This window comes from Hydra vulgaris, chromosome 03 (genome assembly GCF_038396675.1).
Source record: "Hydra vulgaris chromosome 03, alternate assembly HydraT2T_AEP".
In the NCBI taxonomy this organism is placed as follows: Eukaryota; Metazoa; Cnidaria; class Hydrozoa; order Anthoathecata; family Hydridae; genus Hydra; species Hydra vulgaris.
The window spans coordinates 45,325,001-45,344,578 of record NC_088922.1 but is presented as its reverse complement, the minus strand read 5'-3'; the positions used below and the strand labels follow the sequence as shown (position 1 = coordinate 45,344,578).

Sequence of the window (19,578 nt, the reverse complement as noted above, 5' to 3'; positions counted from 1 at the left end):
CTACAACGCACTTTTCAAGTCTTCTGTCAACCTAGCTTTTTAACAATACTCTTTTTTGGTAACTTCCAACTTAATAGTGGCTGTTTGCAGCCTTGTTGGAAGTAAATTAGTTTAAAAATATATACTTTACTTTTTGTCTATTTTATTTATTTGAAAATGATTCAAAATACAAAAAGGTGAGACATGTAAATACTAAATTACTCTTATGTAGCACCAGTAAATATAAATTCCAATAAAAGTAAGTGTGAAGAAAACAAGTTAATAAATTGCATAATGACATTGTAGATCAAACTTTTTAAAATTCAATTTGAATGCAGAAAGTGAAGGTGAATTCACTATGTGGTCAGGAAGTGAGTTCCATACTTTGACAATTTTTTCGCTGAAAAAAAGTTTTCTTGTACATTAGTATATTTATTACGTGGAGTAAATTTTCGTGAACAATTTCATTTTAAAAATCTTGAATTAAAAAAAGTAAAAAAAAAATCAAAAAAATCAATAAGATTGTGCAAAATTTTATAGTCTTAAAAATGTTAAAGTCACAAAAAGATCAAATTCTTTTCTGTAATAAGAAGATCAAATTTTACTCTATGATATAAGAGATTCGAGACAATCAGTGTTTGCAATATGACATCTTTTGCAGGTAATTCTGCTAAGATAATTTTAGAATTTTTCAATGCATCTTAGATCTTTCAAAAGGTGAGAGCTCCAAACTGGAAGATATTGTGATTCCAATATCCTAAATTGAATAAACAGTTTCAATATTGGTAACGGAACTTAAGAATAAGAATAGAGGTAAAAAATATCTTCTGTAGCATAAATGAAAACATTTGTTGATTGCTATTTTGAGTTGCCAATCATTGGACTAAGCAGAATTTTTTTTTAAAAGTATTTACAAGGTGAATGTTGTTGTAATCGAATGATACAATTTAATATCATCAGCAAACAGCTTAATGCTACAATCTCCATCAGTGCAAGAAATTATATCATTAATAAAAATCAAGATGAATATAGGTCCTAGTACAGTTCCCTGTGGTATTCTACAATTTCCTGGAGATTGTAGCATTAAGCTGTTTGCTGATAATATTAAATTGTATCATTCAATTACAACAACATTCACCTTGTAAATACTTTTAAAAAAAAATTCTGCTTAGTCCAATGATTGGCAACTCAAAATAGCAATGAACAAATGTTTTCATTTATGCTGGAAATCTAATTATGTTTTAATTAGATTTCATGTATTTAACACATGTTGAAATTTAACCAGGAGTTTAGGATGAGTTACGGAGTAAAATGCTTTTTTAAAATCAATACAGATTGCATCAACTATCTTTTTTTAATTTATGGCAGAAGTCCGTTCATTTAAAGTTGCCAGCATTTGAATGCATGTGGATCTGTGATTTAAATAAACCAAATTGATGATGTGAAACAAAGTTATTACTAATAGACAGTTTTTTGTGCTTTAATCAACAAACTGATTATATTAACTTTGCAAATGATACAAGTTACGGAAATAGGTCTTGAGTTGGTTAGCAGAGCAGGGTTTCTTTTGCTAGAAGAAGGACAAATTATGGCTGATTTCCAAGTTTTTTGTATAGCATTTGGGGTCATTAATATTTCAAAAAAAATTAAAAAAAGGAATTACAATGGTAGTTGCTATTGATTTTAAAAACATGAAAAGGTAACTATCTGGAGATTTGGAAAACTGTGCTGGGGGTTTTTGTAGAGATGAAACAACAGAACCATAGGGAAATAATATGTTACTGCTGTTAGATATCTCATACCATAAATATACGGAATGAGATATCTAACAGCGGTCCATCACTGTTATCTTTGACCAAGACAAAAGCAAAATATAAAATATAAACATATATATATATATATATATATATATATATATATATATATATATATATATATATATATATATATATATATATATTTATATATATATATATATACATATATATATATAAATATATATATAAATACATATATATATCTATATAAATACATATATATATATATATATATATATATATATATATATATATATATATATATATATATATATATATATATATATATATATATATATATATATATATATATATTATATATACAGCCCTCAGAATTAGGGTCAACATTCCATTTGTTGCATTTATACTAAAGAAAATGTTATAAAAAAGGTTTGAGCTAACTTTTTTTGGTTAAAAATAAATAATAAATATTTATCAATAAAAACTAAACTTGTCATTATAGTTGAAGCTCTCCATTTTATTCTGTATCACGGAATCTTTATAATATATGCTGCAATCTACAGGCTTCATATTTTATATCAAGCGTGTTTATATTGTAAGAGTTTCAGTATTTGATGACATTGTAGTTCACCAAATATCTCTAGAGACTGTTTCAACTGATCTGATGTATTTGTTTTTCAAGCTCTTTTTATTAGTAACAGAGTATGTTTATGATTCAGAAACATACTCTGTTACTAATACTCAGAAGAAATTATTAAATTAAAATCTTTTTACTGGCCACAAAGGTTAAAGTTTGATTATTAGAGATTTTTAAAATGAAATTTGTCAGATTTAAAAATAATAGACATCTTCACAGTTCTGATAATTTCATGCGTGCATATTCAATAGTACGTCATGGTTCTTTATGCGCAGAATCGCATGAAAACAAGTAAATACACATAAATTAGGATAGTACCCTTGAAAGAAACAGTTAAAGATTTATTAAAGATTTTTTTATTTTTTCATAAAAATTAGTTTATTTTACCATTTTAAATCTAAAATCTATACTATTTATGTTTTTGTTATAAAATATTAGTAATCAAGAAAAAAACAAAAAATTTTTACGTTAAGTGTAAAAGCTCTAAATAGTATTTAATATTAATTAATAAAAATGAGCTTTTGGGAAAGAAGATTGCAAAATGGTAATATATATATATACATGTATATATATATATATATATATATATATATATATATATATATATATATATATATATATATATATATACATATATATATATATATACATATATACAAATATATACACACACATATTTTTTTTTTTTTTTTTTTTTTTTTTTTACATCTTAGCTTCCAACAAGGCTGCAAGCAGCCACTAATTAAAGTTGGAAGTTACTGTAAGAGAAAAGATGAAGATTGTAGAGCAAGATAACGATTGACGGACGATTTAAAAGATTGCAAATTATATGAATCAGGAAAGCAAGATGAAGGAAGCGAATTCCAAAGAACTGATGTTCGAGGAAAAAAACTAGACGAATAAGCGTTTTTGGAGCACTTAGGAGCAGTCACAGAAAACTGATGACACTTAATTGAATGACGAGTAACACGAGAATGAACCTTAGTAGATGGCACAAGAGACGCTAGCTCTTTAGAGCAGTGCCCATTATAGTATTTGTAGAAAAGAGAAAGAGAAGCAACATTACGACGATGTGATAATGGTTGAAGGTTGGCTGCAAGAGCAGGTCCAACTATGTTTACAATGCGTTTTTGCACCTTGTCTAAAAGAGAAAGGGCATCATTAGAAGATCCGCCCCAGATATGGCAACAGTATTCCATACAAGGCCGGATTTGAGATTTATAGAGATAGAGAATAGAATCCAGAGTAAGAAAGTGGCGAGCTCGATAAAGAGATGCAACCTTAGCAGATGCTAATTTTGCAACTGATTTGATATATGGTTTCCAAGAAAGATTGGAAGTAAGAGTTAATCCTAGAAGATGAAGAGTAGGTGACTCATCGAGTACATCACCGTTCATAAATATAGGAAGATCTAAATTATTGCGATAACGATTGGCTGAAAAAAATTGAGTTTTATCTGAATTAAAGTTCACCAGCCACTGTGAGCCTCATGCTGTAGCAGAAGTGAGATCCTTTTCAAGCTCAAATGCCCCCTCCAAGCAATCAGAGGGTGTAGGTTTCTTATCACGACAAGAATAAATGGTAGTATCATCAGCAAACAATGCCACCTTAGATGTGAGAATATCTGGAAGATCGTTAATGTAAATTAAAAAGAGTATAGGGCCAAGGATAGAACCTTGAGGAACCCCTGAAGTTACAGAATAAGAAGAAGAGTGTTGTCCATCGAGGACAACTTTTATGCTACGATTGGAAAGGAAGGATTCAATGATCTTAAAGATGTTGCCGGATACACCATAAGAAGAAAGCTTATGGAGAAGACCAGCATGCCAAACTTTATCAAACGCTTTTGAAATGTCAAGAGCGATGGCCTTAACCTCTCCACCTTCATCTAATGCACGATAAAACCTGTCAGTTATTACTGTTAGCAAATCAGCTGTAGAACGAGAAGATCGAAATCCATATTGATGGTCAGAAAGTAAGTTATTAGATTCAAGATGAGAAATTAAGTGTTTGTTAATTAAAGATTCAAAAACCTTGCTTATGATAGGAAGAAGACTTATGGGACGGTAGTTAGACGAATCAGATCGCTCTCCAGAATTTTTGAAGATAGGGATAACAGATGCCGCTTTCCAGCAGGCTGGAAAACAAGACTCTGATAAGCACTTGTTGAATAATTTTGAGAGTATAGACGACAGCTCCGGAGAACACTTCTGCAAGACAATAACAGGTATGTTGTCCGGGCCACAAGCTGTAGAAGAGTCTAGGCAGGAAATCACTTTAGATACAGATGCTGGAGTGATATGAATGTCAAGCAATGGATCAACCTGTTTGTTGGCAATATCAGGTAGAATGCAATTAGTGGAATCAAGAGATGATATTGATGAAAAGTTTTTAGCAAACAGTTCGGCTTTGTCTTTAGGTGAGGTGACAAAGTCTGAACCATACAAGAGAGGTGGAATTATAGATTTGCCCTTATTATTGATATTATTAAAGATTCTCCAGAAGTCACGAGAGCCTAATTTTTGAGATGAGATACGAGATTTCATGACCTGAGAATAGCGGGTTTTGGCGTTAGACAAAACCTTTTTACAGTTGTTTCTAGCAGTAATAAACAGACGTCTGTTTTCTGGAGAATTGTTTTGCTGATAAATATGGAAGTAACGGTTTCGATTAGCAATCGCAGCAGCACAGTGTGAGGAAAACCATGGAGGAGAGTGAGGCTTGACCTGGAATCGTCGAGAGGGAATATAAGATTCCATGCCAGCCTGAATCCACGAAGTTATGTAAGAAGCACATTTGTCGACAGGAAGTTGAAAGATTTCTACCCAAGGGCCATCACGAAGAAAATCACGGAAAGAATCCCAGTCAGCTTTATATTATATATATTTTATATATTATATATATTTTATATATATTACATATATTATATATACACACAACTATCATTGTGCATTTTCACACTCTTTAAGAGCTTTTATTTCTTTCATATATACTCTATAACACAAACATATAAAGAGTATAAATATATAAATAATATAATTTTAGACTTAAAATAGCTAAATTAAACTTAAATAAAGCAAAATCGATGTCTTTATTATTAAAAAAAGAAAATAAATTTCATGTAAGCAACTGTTTCTTTCAAGAATGCTTTTATAATATATCTGCTGTGTATTTACTTTCTTTCATGCGATTCTGTGCATAAGGAACCATGACGATTAAATATGTACGCACAAAATTATCAGAACAGTCAAGAGGTTTATTGCAACATTTGTTTTCTGTATATAAAAGAATAGTACACAACACATGCGAAAATTATACTTTGATATATATATATATATATATCAAAGTATAATATATATATATATATATTATACTTTGATATATATATATATATATAATATATATATATATATATATATATATATATATATATATATATATATATATATATATATATATATATATAAAATAATAATTCTACAATGACATCTTATACTGAAATTACAAATAAAATGTGCTTATTACCATTTAAATTATTAAGACTGTAGATTGCAGGTGAATTATCAAGTCTGTAGATTGCAGCATATATTATAAATCAACAAAAAATATATAATATATAATAGAGAAGATGAGCTTTGACTAAGATGACAAACTCAATTTTGATTAGCATATAAATTTTTATTACTTAATTTTAATTGAAGAAATTTAGCAACAGCATTTCTTTTTTAATATTTTTTTTAAATATGAGCAAACGATGTGTTGGGAGTTGGTAGTTACTTAATTCTTTATTTTTTTGGTTTGTTTAGTTTTGAAAAAAGCATCATTAAATTATCTGTTTAATAATTGTAAAAGGATGTTAACTCTTTTGTTATTAACATTTTTTTTTTGAACTGCTAATAGAGATCTCATTATAAATAAAAAAATTAAAATATAAAATTGTACTGCACTTAGCAATTATTTTTTATTCAATACAAAAAGTCTTTGTTGAAATTTGTAAGGGGTAAACAGATTCTATCTGTTGACCAGCTTCCCACCTCTTCTTCATCTAGGCTAGCGTAGATGTATTTATAATAACCTGCTTGCAGTTTAGGATGTTAAATGCTGGATCTTCATGACTGATTGCATGGGTTTTGCTTGTATCTCTGCTTTAATGACTAGGCAACTCATTCTATTATCTCCTAATGAGGTTACAGCTCTAAAACTCAGTTTTGTGGTTCTGAGGCCGGCTAGTAGTCAGTTTTCCGAAATTCTGCAGTAGCTCTCAGAGAGGTTGATTCCATCAACAGCTGTAAAATAGAGTACTAACAGTGCCATATCATACATGGATGGTGTCTCTGTTTGTACTTTTTTGGTGTGCATTGCCGAAGCCACGTTTGGAGCCCTTTGTTACAGCTGAGGGTTTATTGATAGTAATAAGGCAACTGCTTGGACTATTAGATAGTGTACAGAGTACTATTTGTGCTTTGAGTCAAGTTCTTTATCTAATTAAAAAAATGACTAAATTATCAAAAACTATAAAACACCAAAAACCATTGTCATCTTCATCACCAAGTTCTTTAAATCTATTATTCACTAATATTCTTGGTCTTTAAAGTAACTTTTTTTTTTCTTTTTTTTTTCAATGTCTTCACTTCTAAAAAGGCTGCAAGCAACCACTATTGGAGTTGAAAGTTACTGGAAGAGAAAAGATGTCTGTCAATCATTATCTTGCTCTACAATCTTCATCTTTTCTCTTCCAGTAACTTCCAACTTTAATTAGTGGTTGCTTGCAGCCTTTTTAGAAGTGAAGACATTGAAAAAAAAAAGAAAAAAAAAAGTTGAAGTTTATAGAACAAGATAATGATTAATAGACAACTCAAAAGATTGCAAATTATATGAATCAGGAAAACAAGACAAAGGGAGTGAATTCCAAAGAACTGATGTTCGAGGAAAAAAACTAGGCGAATAAGAATTTTGGGAGCACTTAGGAACAGTCACGATAAAAGGATGAGAGTTAATTAAATGGCAAATAACACGAGAATGCATTTTTGAAGATGGCACAAGAGATGCTAGCTCTTTAGAGCAGTGACTACTATAGAATTTATAAAAAAAAGAAAGAGAAGCAACATTACAACAATGTGAAAATGGTTGAAGGTTAGCTGCAAGAGTAGGTGCAACTATGTTTACAATGCATTTTTCACCTTGTCTAAAAGAGTAAGGGCATTATTGGAAGATCTGCCCCAGATATGGCAACAGTATTCTATACAAGGACAGAATTGAGATTTGTAGAAATAAAAAAAAGAATCTTGAGAAAGAAAGTGGCAAGGATGATAAAGAGATGCAACCTTAGCAAATGCTAATTTTTCAATTTTGGAAGTAAAAGTTAATCCTAGAAGATGAAGGGTAGATGACTCGTGGAGTACATTACTGCTCATAAATATAGGAAGATCTAGATTATTTCCATAACAATTACCTGAAAAAAATTGAGTTTTATCTGAGTTAAAATTCACAAGCCACCAAGAGCCACATGCTGTAGCAGAAATGAGATCCTTTTCAAGCTCAAATGCCCCTTCCAAGCAATCAGAAAGTGTTGGCTTCTTTTCAAGACATGAATAAATGGTAGTATCATCAGCGAACAATGCCACTTTAAATGTGAGAATATCTGGGAGATCATTAATGTAAATTAAAAAGAGTATAGGGCCAAGGATAGAACCTTGAGGAACCCTTGAAGTTACAAGATACGAAGAAGAGTGCTGTCTATCGAGGACAACTTTTATACTTCAATTGGTAAGGAAGGATTCAATAATCTTAAAGATGTTACCTAATACACCATAAGAAGAAAGTTTATGGAGAAGACTACCATGCCAAACTTTATCATAGACTTTAAAAATGTTAAGGGCAATACCCTTAACCTCTCCACATCTATCTAATAATGGCAATACCCTTAACCTCTCCACATCTAATGCACGATAAAACCTATCAGTAATTATTGTTAACAAATCAGCTTAAAAACAAGAAGACCGAAATCCATATTGATGATCAGAAAGTAAGTAATTAGATTCAAGATGAGAGATAAGTGTTAATTAAATTAATTAAAGACTCAAAAACCTTGCTTATGACAGGAAGAAAAGTAATGGAACGGTAGTTAGACGAGTCAGATCGCTCTCCAGAAATTTTGAAAATAAGGATTGGAAAACAATATCCTGATAAGCATTTGCTTATTAGTTTTGAAAGTATAAACGACTTTAGAGACTTTAGACAGCTTTAGTACTAGTTAAATAGTTCTGAAAGTATAGATGACAGCTCTGGAGAACACTTCTTCAAGACTATAACAGGTATGTTGTTCAGACCACAAAAAGAGTCTAAGCAGGAAATCACTTTAAATACAGAAGCTAGAATGATACGAATATCAAGCAATCAATAAACCTGTTTGCCGGCTATATCATGTAGGATGTGATTAGTGAAATCAATAGATGAGATTGATGAAAAGTTCTTAGCAAACAATTTAGCTTTGTCTTTAGGTGAGGTAACAAAATCTGAACCATGCAAGAGAGGAGGAATAATAGATTAATTGAGATGAAATACAAAATTTTGTGACCTGAAAAATAGTTGGCTTAAAATCTTTTATTCCCTTTCGACAATTTCAAGCCAAGCCTTACTCTTCTACATAGTTTTCCTCTCAATGCGCTGCTGCAATTTCCAAATGCAACCATTACTTTCATATCTATCAGCAAAATAATTCTATAGAAAACAGATATCTGTTTACTATTGATAGAAACCATTGTAAAAAGATTTTGTCTAACGCCAAAGCCCAGTATTCTTAAGTTATGAAATCTCATTTAATCTCAAAAATTAGGCTGACGTGACTTCTGGAGAATCTTTAATAGTATCTATAATAAGGGCAAATCTGTTACTCTACATCTCTTATATGGTTCAGGTTTTGTCACCTCACCTAAAGATAAAGCTGAATTGTTTGCTAAGAATTTCTCATCAATATCACCTCTTGATTCCACTAATTGCCTTCTACCTGATATAGCCGACAAACAGGTTGATCCATTGCTTGACATTCGTTTCACTCCAGCTTCTCTATCTAAAGTGATTTCTTGCTTAGACTTTTCTACAGCTTGTGGTGCGGACAACATACCTGTTATAGTCTTGCAGAAGAGTTCTCCAGTGCTGTTATCTATATAGCGCTTATTAAAGCCTTGTTTTCCAGCCTGCTGGAAAGCAGCATCTGTTATCCATTTTTTTTCAACTAATATTTTGATTATAGCAACAATCTAGATATTCCTATTTTTATGAATCGTAATGTACTCAATGAAATCAACTATTGCAAGTAAATATCATTGAAAATATTAAACTTTCAAATTAATTAAAGTATAGAATATGCATTGCCTTAAAAGCACTATATACGAAGAAAAAAAACTATACCAATAAAAAAATAAAAATAAAACTAATAATGAATGGATAAATCAATCACAATACACTTAGTTTGAGCCCTGCATTAGAATATTAATTTATTGCTGATACTCATCAAAACGCCAGTAATAATAGACACAACTCTGAGGAGATGTTTATTACTTAATCACTACACAAATTATGTTTACACATTGGCATTAATGTTTTTTTTTTTAAATCAATCACGATACACTTAGTTTGAGCATTAGAATATTAATTTAAGCATTAGAAGGTTTAGGCCCTGCATAAATATTGTGTTTGTTGTATTTATTTTTTTGCAACTTTGTAAAAAAACAAAAATGTGAACCATATGATCAATAGCATTATTATGCCGAAAATGCCATAGTGTGAGTTTTTTATGGCATAAAATTCTAAAACACTACTAAATCACTAAAGAAATCCATTTAAAACTTTATTGAATAATCAATTATCAATTAAATGAATTGAATTTTTAATGTTTTAAAGGTATTTTTGTTAATATTTTTTGGCAAAAACTTTTTTGAAAAGAATTACATTTGATCAGGTTTTCTTATTTTACACTGTTTGATATGTTGTGACTTAATGACTATATTGGTTAAATGTGTCCCTAATATATAATTATATATGAATTTACAAAAATACTTTGATTGACTTTAACTCTTCATTACTAAAGTACTTTGTAGATTTTGCCTTGTTCCATAAGTCAACTACCCTCTTGTCAATTATAGATGCCTCATTCATGTTAACCTTTAAATTAAAATATTTGCATTAATTATAGTGATTAAATATTCACAAATAGAATGGGTTAAATTGTATTGTGATATAAAATACCTTTTTTTTAACTTGCTGAATACGAATGGCAATATCATCATGCTCTTCTTTTAACTTGATTCGCAGCTCAGTCAATCTTTTGCTGTGTTTAGCCGCTTCATCCTTATAACTTGGACTTTTTATATCATTTTTAACAGTTTTTTCTGCCTTAGTTAAAAGTTTCTGATAGTTGTTTATTGCATCTTGTAAATACATCAGCTCTTTGTACAATGAATGGAGCTCATTATCATTTATCTCTGCTAAAAAAAATTAATTTAACTTTAATAAACATTATACATATATATATATATATATATATATTTTTATATACTTTTTATAAATAAAACTACATATTTTTTACAACTATTAGTTTCATGCTAATTGCAATCATCAGGTGAAAAATCCCAACATATATGTAAACCAAAATACATATTGTAAATCCCAGATATATGCAAACCAAAATACTTATACATATGTGTGTATATACATACATACATACATACATACATACATACATACATACATACATACATACATACATACATACATACATACATACATACATACATACATACATACATACATACATACATACATACATACATACATACGTACACACATACATACATACATACATACATACATACATACATACATACATACATACATACATACATATATATATATATATATATATATATATATATATATGTATATATATGTATACACACACACACACACACACACACACATATATATATATATAGTAGAAAATTATACTATGTGATTTTCACAACTTTAGGTTTCATGAAAAACAAAGGTGTTTGTAACTCTTTTTAACTCATTGCAAAATTAACTCTATTAAATGAAATTAGATATCTAATAATTTATCTGTTAAAAATAAGTGTGACTAATGTAAGAAACTATTTTTTTCAAACCAGTTTTTTTACAAACAATAATATTTTGCTGATTTTTTCATTAAAGCAAGCATTTGACTTTTTGCTTGTGTTTGACAAGTTTGCTTGTGTGTTTAGGGTGGTTTATCTCGTGTTTGCCTTTGTTTGTAACACTCCTGCCATAGTATTATAAAAGTGTTCTCCAGAACTCTCTCCAATTCTCACTAAACCATTCTTAAATAGATACTTTATATAGATATTCTTATATAGATAATCTTATATAGATATTCTTATATGTGAAGACATACTTGAAAGATATGGCAATTTGGCACAATGGTTGTCCACGGACATGGTGGAGGCAAAAGATATGGCAATTTGGCACAATGGTTGTCCACGGACATGGTGGAGGCAAAAGATATGGCAATTTGGCACAATGGTTGTCCACGGACATGGTGGAGGCAAAAGATATGGCAATTTGGCGCAATGGTTGTCCACGGACATGGTGGAGGCAAAATAAAAGTCGATTTTCTTGTCTTGCTAAGCTTGCTCAATCTCAGCAACCAGTGTCAATTCAGAGCGTCTGAACTCAACATCTGGGAACATCATTTCTATTAAACGCTGCAGTCTCCTATCAGAGCATGTAGAACAACTTACCTTTCTTCATAAAAATTTGTAGACTTTTAGCATTAGGATAAGATGGTGTGTTGATGATGACATTTTTAAATGAACTGAATGTACAGTTTCACTAGTTTGTTTAATAAACTCAAACTCAATCGAATTTTTTGTAATCTCGATCAAACTCGATTGAAAATAAAAAAAAACCTAATCTCGCACAGCTCTATTTGCAACCTTGTTGAAAGTAAATTAGTTTAAAAATATATAAATATATGCCAGTATTTAATAAATAGTAAACGTAAGCATAAAATTATAATGTATAAAGTATTATAAATTTTGTTCTAGCTCTGGCTATCAATCCCTACTTAATCTTATAACTTTGCCAGGGCTGGGGCCAGGTTTGCAAAAAGTCTTTTTTAGACGGGGCAGGGCCCCGGTCACTACCTAGCTTTATATAGAGTTTTGTTATGAGATTTTATTGTGTAGAGTTTTGTTATGAGATTTTATTGTGTAACAAAAACACATAATGCTAATATATGTAACTTTAACATAGCTTTTATATTTACATCATTAAAAGTTAAATTACATTGTAAGCGTATTTTAACTTTACACCATGTTAAAAATCATTTAAACTAATAATAACAAAAATTACTAATGAAATCTAAATTCAGTAATTGAAAAAGATTAAATTTCCTTATAATTTATTTCTTAAGTCTTATTCATATTTTTTATTCAAATCTTATTAATTTTTTTTTTTTTATGGATTTAATGTTATATTTTTATTTAATAATTAAAAACTTTAAAAAACTATTTAGAGATTTTAGTTACCAATAAAATATATATGTAAACAAAATTTATGCTTATAAATAAATGACATCAAAAGAACTTTACACAGTATTGAATTAATATTTTATGAAATTTTAAATATTCTGTTCTTTTAAATTATGACCTAAATATCCTGCAGCAAAGTTATTTTTTAGTTTTTCCAAAATTTACACCTAAAAAACTTTCCAAAAAGTCCTTAATCAACCCCATAGCACTTTCCATTCAAAAGTTATGAACCAATGTCCGCAAAAACAGGTGTTTAGCCCACTGTGTGTTTGGCCCACTTTTGGGGAAAAAATTGAGACTTTTAGATTAGAAGAACCAATCAACTTTTAAACCTGGAGTCTTTATGTATGATGGTTCACAGTGGCTGGCAAACTTTAATTCAGATAAACCCAATTTTTTCAGCCAATCGTTATTGCAATAATTTAGATCTTCCTTTATTTATGTGCGGTAATGTACTTGATGAGTCATCTCCCCTTCATTATCTAGGATTAACTTTTACATTCGATCTTTTTTGTAAACCATATATCAAATCCATTGCAAAATTAGCAACTGCTAAGGTTGCATCTCTTTATCATGCTCGATACTTTTTTACTCCAGATTCTATTATTTATCTCTATAAATCTCAATTCCGTCTTTGTTTGGAATGCTGTTGCCAAATCTGGGACGAATCTTCCAATGATGTCCTTTCTCTTTTAGACAAGGTGCAAAAAAGCATTGTAAACATAGTTGGACCTGGTCTTGCAGCCAACTTCCAACCATTATCACACTGTCGCATAGTTGCTTCTCTTTCTCTTTTCTACAAATACCATAATGGGCACTGCTATAAAGAGCTTGCATCTCTTGTGCCATCTACTAAAATTCATTCTCGTGTTACTTGTCATTTAATTAAATCTCATCCTTTTACTGTGACTGTTCCTAAGTGCTCGAAAAACTCTTATTCATCTAGTTTTTTTCTTCAAACATCAGTTTTTTGAATTTGCTTCCTTCATCTTGATTTCTTGATTTATATAATTTGCAATCTTTTAAGTCATTTGTTAATTGTTATCTTGCTCTATAAACTTTATCTTTTCTCTTCCAGTAACTTCCAACTCTAATAGTGGTTGCTTACAGAATTATTGAAAGCAAAGATCTTAAAAAATAAACATTTTGATAAAACGTAATTTGCTACTTTATTTAAAAGCAGTTCCCATAACATTATATTGGTAGAAAAAATCAAAGTTTCGACGTTATTCATTCTAAACATATGCACTTCTTGGGAAGGTTTGTCATTAGTATTGGTTAATACTAATTAACCCTCGCCTAGTTGAATATTAGAGATTAACAGGGATATTCCTGGGACATTTTTTGTTCAAGTAAAACGATAAAATTGTCATAAAGCTCTTGAAATTGGGATTGCTTCATTGTCTAAAATGTCCGGGGAACATTGATTATCAAGTTTTTGACAGTTCCAACAAACCAACAACAATTCCTTGCCAATACTCACACGTCTCCTCTTGTTTTAATGTTATGCAAAAAGTTTACAGCTGAAAATAATAAAGTGAAGAAAGCTGATAATAATGCTGATATACTCATAAGTGAAACTGCCATAGAACAAACCAATATAACAAAATTTTTTGTTGAAAATGTTGACCTATCAGTACTACTGACTGCACAAACTACAATTGATAAGATTATTTACTTTTTAAAACCCGGTTGCTCAGAAACCAACAAAAATATATTCATAGAAAAGTTTATTTACCTAATCAAAATAATATTTTATTTTTAAATGCTACATCAGCATTTTTTAGAAGGAGTAAAATTACAGTACTTGAACTATTTGAAAAACATGATTTAGCTAATTGCACCAAAGTATTTTAAAACATTAACTTTTCTCCAAAAGACATCATCACAAATGGGATTCATTTTCTTCTTACTCTATATAGAGCTCCTAAAAAATTGATTGTTTAGACAAGTATAGATATATAAGTTTTGTAAAAATTACACAGAAAAATAAGAGTGAAATCATCTTGTTTTTCTCCAACATCTGCTTCTGCTAGTCAACACTTGTACCAAGTAGACTATCAAGTTCAGAAATGGTCAATCAACTGGACCCAGCAGACTGGAGGTGCAAATTAGTAGACAATAGATTGGAGCCACCTACTCCAAAAAGTTTTTTCAACACCATCTTTTACAATTGCAAAATAGTTTGTAGTGCAAAATGCAGCAATAAAAAATTCGAGTGATTTCATTCACGGGTATGTACTAATTGCTGATGCCAGTCTTGCTCCAATGTTGAATCAACTTCAACAAATGAAGATTTTGATGATATTAGTGAGGAGACAGCTGATATATCTTTTCCATTTATTTTTAAAAAATAAAATAAAAGAAGATTGCAATATCTTAGGAACATTTATTTAGAAGTTAGTTAGAAAAAAAAGTATAACGACAACTTATGTAGATAATTTCACTATTAAAAACTTAAGTTTTATCTATTTAAATAATAAAACTTACTATATACCAAAAAAGTAGAAAAAATCTTTTTTTTACCTATGCCTTTGAATAATGCTTTTTGCAGATTTGGGATTGGGGAGGACTTTTAATATTATATTTGCAACAATGTCCAGAAGGTTTGTACCAACTTACAGCTCGATGCAATTTATTTTAAATTGAAATGTCTATTTTGACAAAATTATTAGTTAAAACTGAAATTTCATTCTTAAAATTTTACACGTGTTGATAACTTAATTGAATAATTGTATCACGTGTTGATAACTTAACTGAATAATTGCAACAAAGTTTGTGCCACAGTTAGCATTTTAAAGATCATTATTGTTTGTAAGAAGATAAGTTGCATAATCTTAGTATAAAATAATAATTGTTATAAATAAATAATATCAATGCAAAACAATTATATAAAGTCAATAGAGTATATATCATACATTCAAATTGTACACTATTCCATATATTTTCAAGTTGATCATCAGAAAATGTTTTTTCATACTCCATTTTTAGATCATCAAACTGTTCCCCAAGTTGATATTGTTGCAAAATTTCTGCTAAATGTCTTTGGGTGGAAGCCTCTAAATCTTTAACATCTTTACCTATATATATAATATATATATATATATATATATATATATATATATATATATATATATATATATATATATATATATAAATCTTTAACATCTTTACCTATATATATAATATATATATATAAAAATCTTTAACATCTTTACCTATATATATAATATATATATATATATATATATATATATATATATATATATATATATATATATATATATATATATATATATATATATATATATATATATATATATAAAGTTTCATGCCTTACAGCAATCATTAGCTATTTTATATATACAATTTAAAAACCATTAAAAAAATATTAAAAAATTGTTTAAAAAGATGGGACCGATTCTGACTAATTTAAACAAGACATAATCTTTTCTCTGGTATTGAAAGAAAAAAAGAGAAATTTGTTAGAATGTCAACAATGAGATATAATTTCATCTTTCTTTTTAAGCATATTGTTCCCATTATGATATAATATTTCAAATTTGCAGAGGTAGCAAACTTTAGTTGTTGGATTGTAAGGTTTTTAGTATGGCCTTTTTTTGAAAAAGTAACAAACAAAACAATTTGATTTGACTGGAGCTGAAATTGGAATACATAAATATATCTTGCCCTTGATATAAGATTTTGTTGAGTATTTGTTGCATTTTTAAATATTTTAATAAAAAAGGTAGTTTAATGTATAAAAATGTTTAATAAATGTTTTTCGTCAAAAAACGGATTCCATACAACTTTAATTATGCAAAAATGTTTGCATCTTTCTAAACTGTTAATATTAAAATGTTAATAATTGGTTTTGAATAATAAAGTGAATAATAATAATTTAAAACATTATGACAACATAATAGCCGCAATAAAAATCTAAACGAAAAAACAACTGACAAAGTTTTTATAAAATTTAATAATTTTTTGTTTTGATGTTTGTTTTATTTTTTAAATAACTTGACTGAATTAAGTAAAAATAATTATTGCTTTGAGTAAATTATTAAAAACAATTTAATGTAAAATAAGTTTTGATTATTAAATCTATTTAATATAAAGTAACTTTGTTGCTGCAAGCTATGAAACCTAGGTAAAAGCAAATTGAGAAAAATAACAACATGGAATCAATATTCAAAAACAATTTTATTCAAATCTGAAATATCAAATAAAGATTATTTTCAATACTTAACAAAATAATTTTATTGAGTTTGATTGTATTTTATTGAGTTTGATTGTATTTTATTGAGTGTGACTGTATTTTATTGAGTTTGAATGTATTTTATTGAGTGTGACTGTATTTTATTGAGTTTGATTATATTTTATTGAGTTTGATTGTATTTTATTGAGTGTGATTGTATTTTATTGACTTTTATTGTATTTTATTGGGTTTGATTGTATTTTATTGAGTTTGATTTTTATAACTTTAAATTTTCAAAATAGTCAACATGTACAAACTCCAAACTTCACAAATATAACCTGCAGAAGTAATACATTTTTATCACTGTTGTATTTTAGTTTTTATTTTTTTAAACATTCGGGAATTTTAAATCGATTGGAAACACTGATTGTATGCAAATTCATAACCCTGGCTAATACATATAATATATATTATATATATATATATATATATATATATATATATATATATATATATATATATATATATATATATATATATCATGTTTCTCCATCAGTAGGTTCATCAGGAAGAATGTCTAAACATCAAAAAGCTCAAATTATAGGAAAATTATTTCACAGAAAGTTGGGAATTGTTATTATTAACTATGTAATAACTGTAGTGTTTTGCAACCAGGAAGTTACATCAACTACATTAGATAATTAAAAATTCTTTAGAACTAGGATAATTTTAGGCTGGTCATTTGTTTTTATAATTTTTTAAAAGAAACTTATTTTCATATTTACATTTAGAAATTAATTCAGATCTTTTATTCAGTAAATTTTGTCTCTTTTGAGTATTTTGAGTATTTATATATATATTTGAGTATTTATATTTAAAATTCTGTTTATATTAAAAAAATGCTTACTAATTAAAACTTTTGGTTTTACATTTGTTACAAGCCCAGGGTGCAACAAATTGTTTTTTTTAAACAAATGTTGACATTCGTATCTTTATTTAACAACGAACATCTTATTTAAGAAATATATGTCATAGAAGTTTTATTTTCAAATTATTTTTATTCTAGTTAATAAGCTATTAAGTATATCAATGATGTTTATTGAATTTAATTATTTTTTATATCTTCAAAACAATTTTTTACGCATTTGCAAAGTGCACGCAAATTAATGATAAATAATATGCAATGACCTAACAATTGTTATCCATTGATATTAAATAAAAAAATTTTCTTAATTTAGTTCACTAAACTTCTTTAGAATTAAAAAAAACGTACTAACTTGAAGAAATTAAAATAAAAGAAGCTAAAAATAAAATAAAAGTTGTTTTGACATTTCTTTTTTAAAACTTTTAAAAATAATCTCATATTAAGTATTTAATATTTAGTAAGTTAATAAAAATATCATATTATTAGCGTTGTTAAACACACAATAAAAAATAAAAACTATAATAAACATATTAATTCTATATATTCTATTAGATTGTATATATTTCAGCAAACTTAAATATTCTTTTCAAACATTTTAAAGGTGTTTTTAATATGCAAATAAAATAAAATAAATTTTTTTAAAGTAATTGCAAATGCATTCATTTTAAGTACAATTTTGCATGTTTTTGTTAACGCATTCAAAAATGATGCTAAAACATTATTACTATCTTTGATAGCATACTTAGTTATTTTACTTAATAGTAATGCTATTGAAAGAAATAATCATGTTTTAGCATGGTTTATCTTGAAGTCTTTAAAATGTGTTTTAAATTTTAGTAACTAATTATTTTTTTATCATAAATATGTGTTTTTATAATAAATAAAAAACTATCAATCGCATAATTATTTGGAAAAAAAATTGCTGAAACAATACGTGTTTTTAAAAATTTTAGGCAAGCGCCAACGTTTGCATATGCAAAAATACAGAAATGTGATGTTCCTTTTTCTGTCCTTTTATTTTAAGTGGTTGTCCATAAATTACGTCATGCAGTTTTTGACCATTTTTGACCTCAGCCCTCGTCACATAATCATAACACATAAGTAGCAAGTTTTGTATAAGTCGTCACAAACCACCGACATGATAGCATGGCGTAATCTATGGATGACCCCTAACAAAAGTTTGCACTTTCGTAGATTTGTCGTGCCATGCCAAGCATATGTTCATTACCTTATTACAAGATTATATACATAACAAGTGTCATTAATTGCAGCTTAAAAAAATTATTTAGACCAGTGTTGTTTTTACTACTTAAAAAAAAAGTTATATATTTTTTTACTGTAATAGAATACAGGCATTTTAAGAATTATTAAAAATAATTATTAAATATATATATATATATATATATATATATATATATATATATATATATATATATATATATATATATATATATATATATATATATATGTTTATGCACAGGTTATGCATTACT

The 19,578-nt window shown here is 28.0% G+C and overlaps 1 protein-coding gene across 2 annotated transcripts in view; it reads right to left on the bottom strand.

The window, feature by feature from the left end:
• LOC100201311 (alpha-2-macroglobulin receptor-associated protein) overlaps nucleotides 1–19,578 on the bottom strand; it is a 33,045-nt gene that overhangs the window by 10,426 nt on the left and 3,041 nt on the right. Inside the window, exons 2-4 of one of the 2 annotated variants that reach the window (XM_065793384.1) lie at nucleotides 15,881–16,042; nucleotides 10,642–10,880; nucleotides 10,453–10,557 (exon numbers count right to left, since the gene is read on the bottom strand). In XM_065793384.1, the coding sequence (XP_065649456.1) occupies nucleotides 10,453–10,557; nucleotides 10,642–10,880; nucleotides 15,881–16,042 (506 nt within the window). The remainder of the gene's footprint in view (nucleotides 1–10,452; nucleotides 10,558–10,641; nucleotides 10,881–15,880; nucleotides 16,043–19,578) is intronic. The other variant, XM_065793385.1, reaches the window with a different exon arrangement.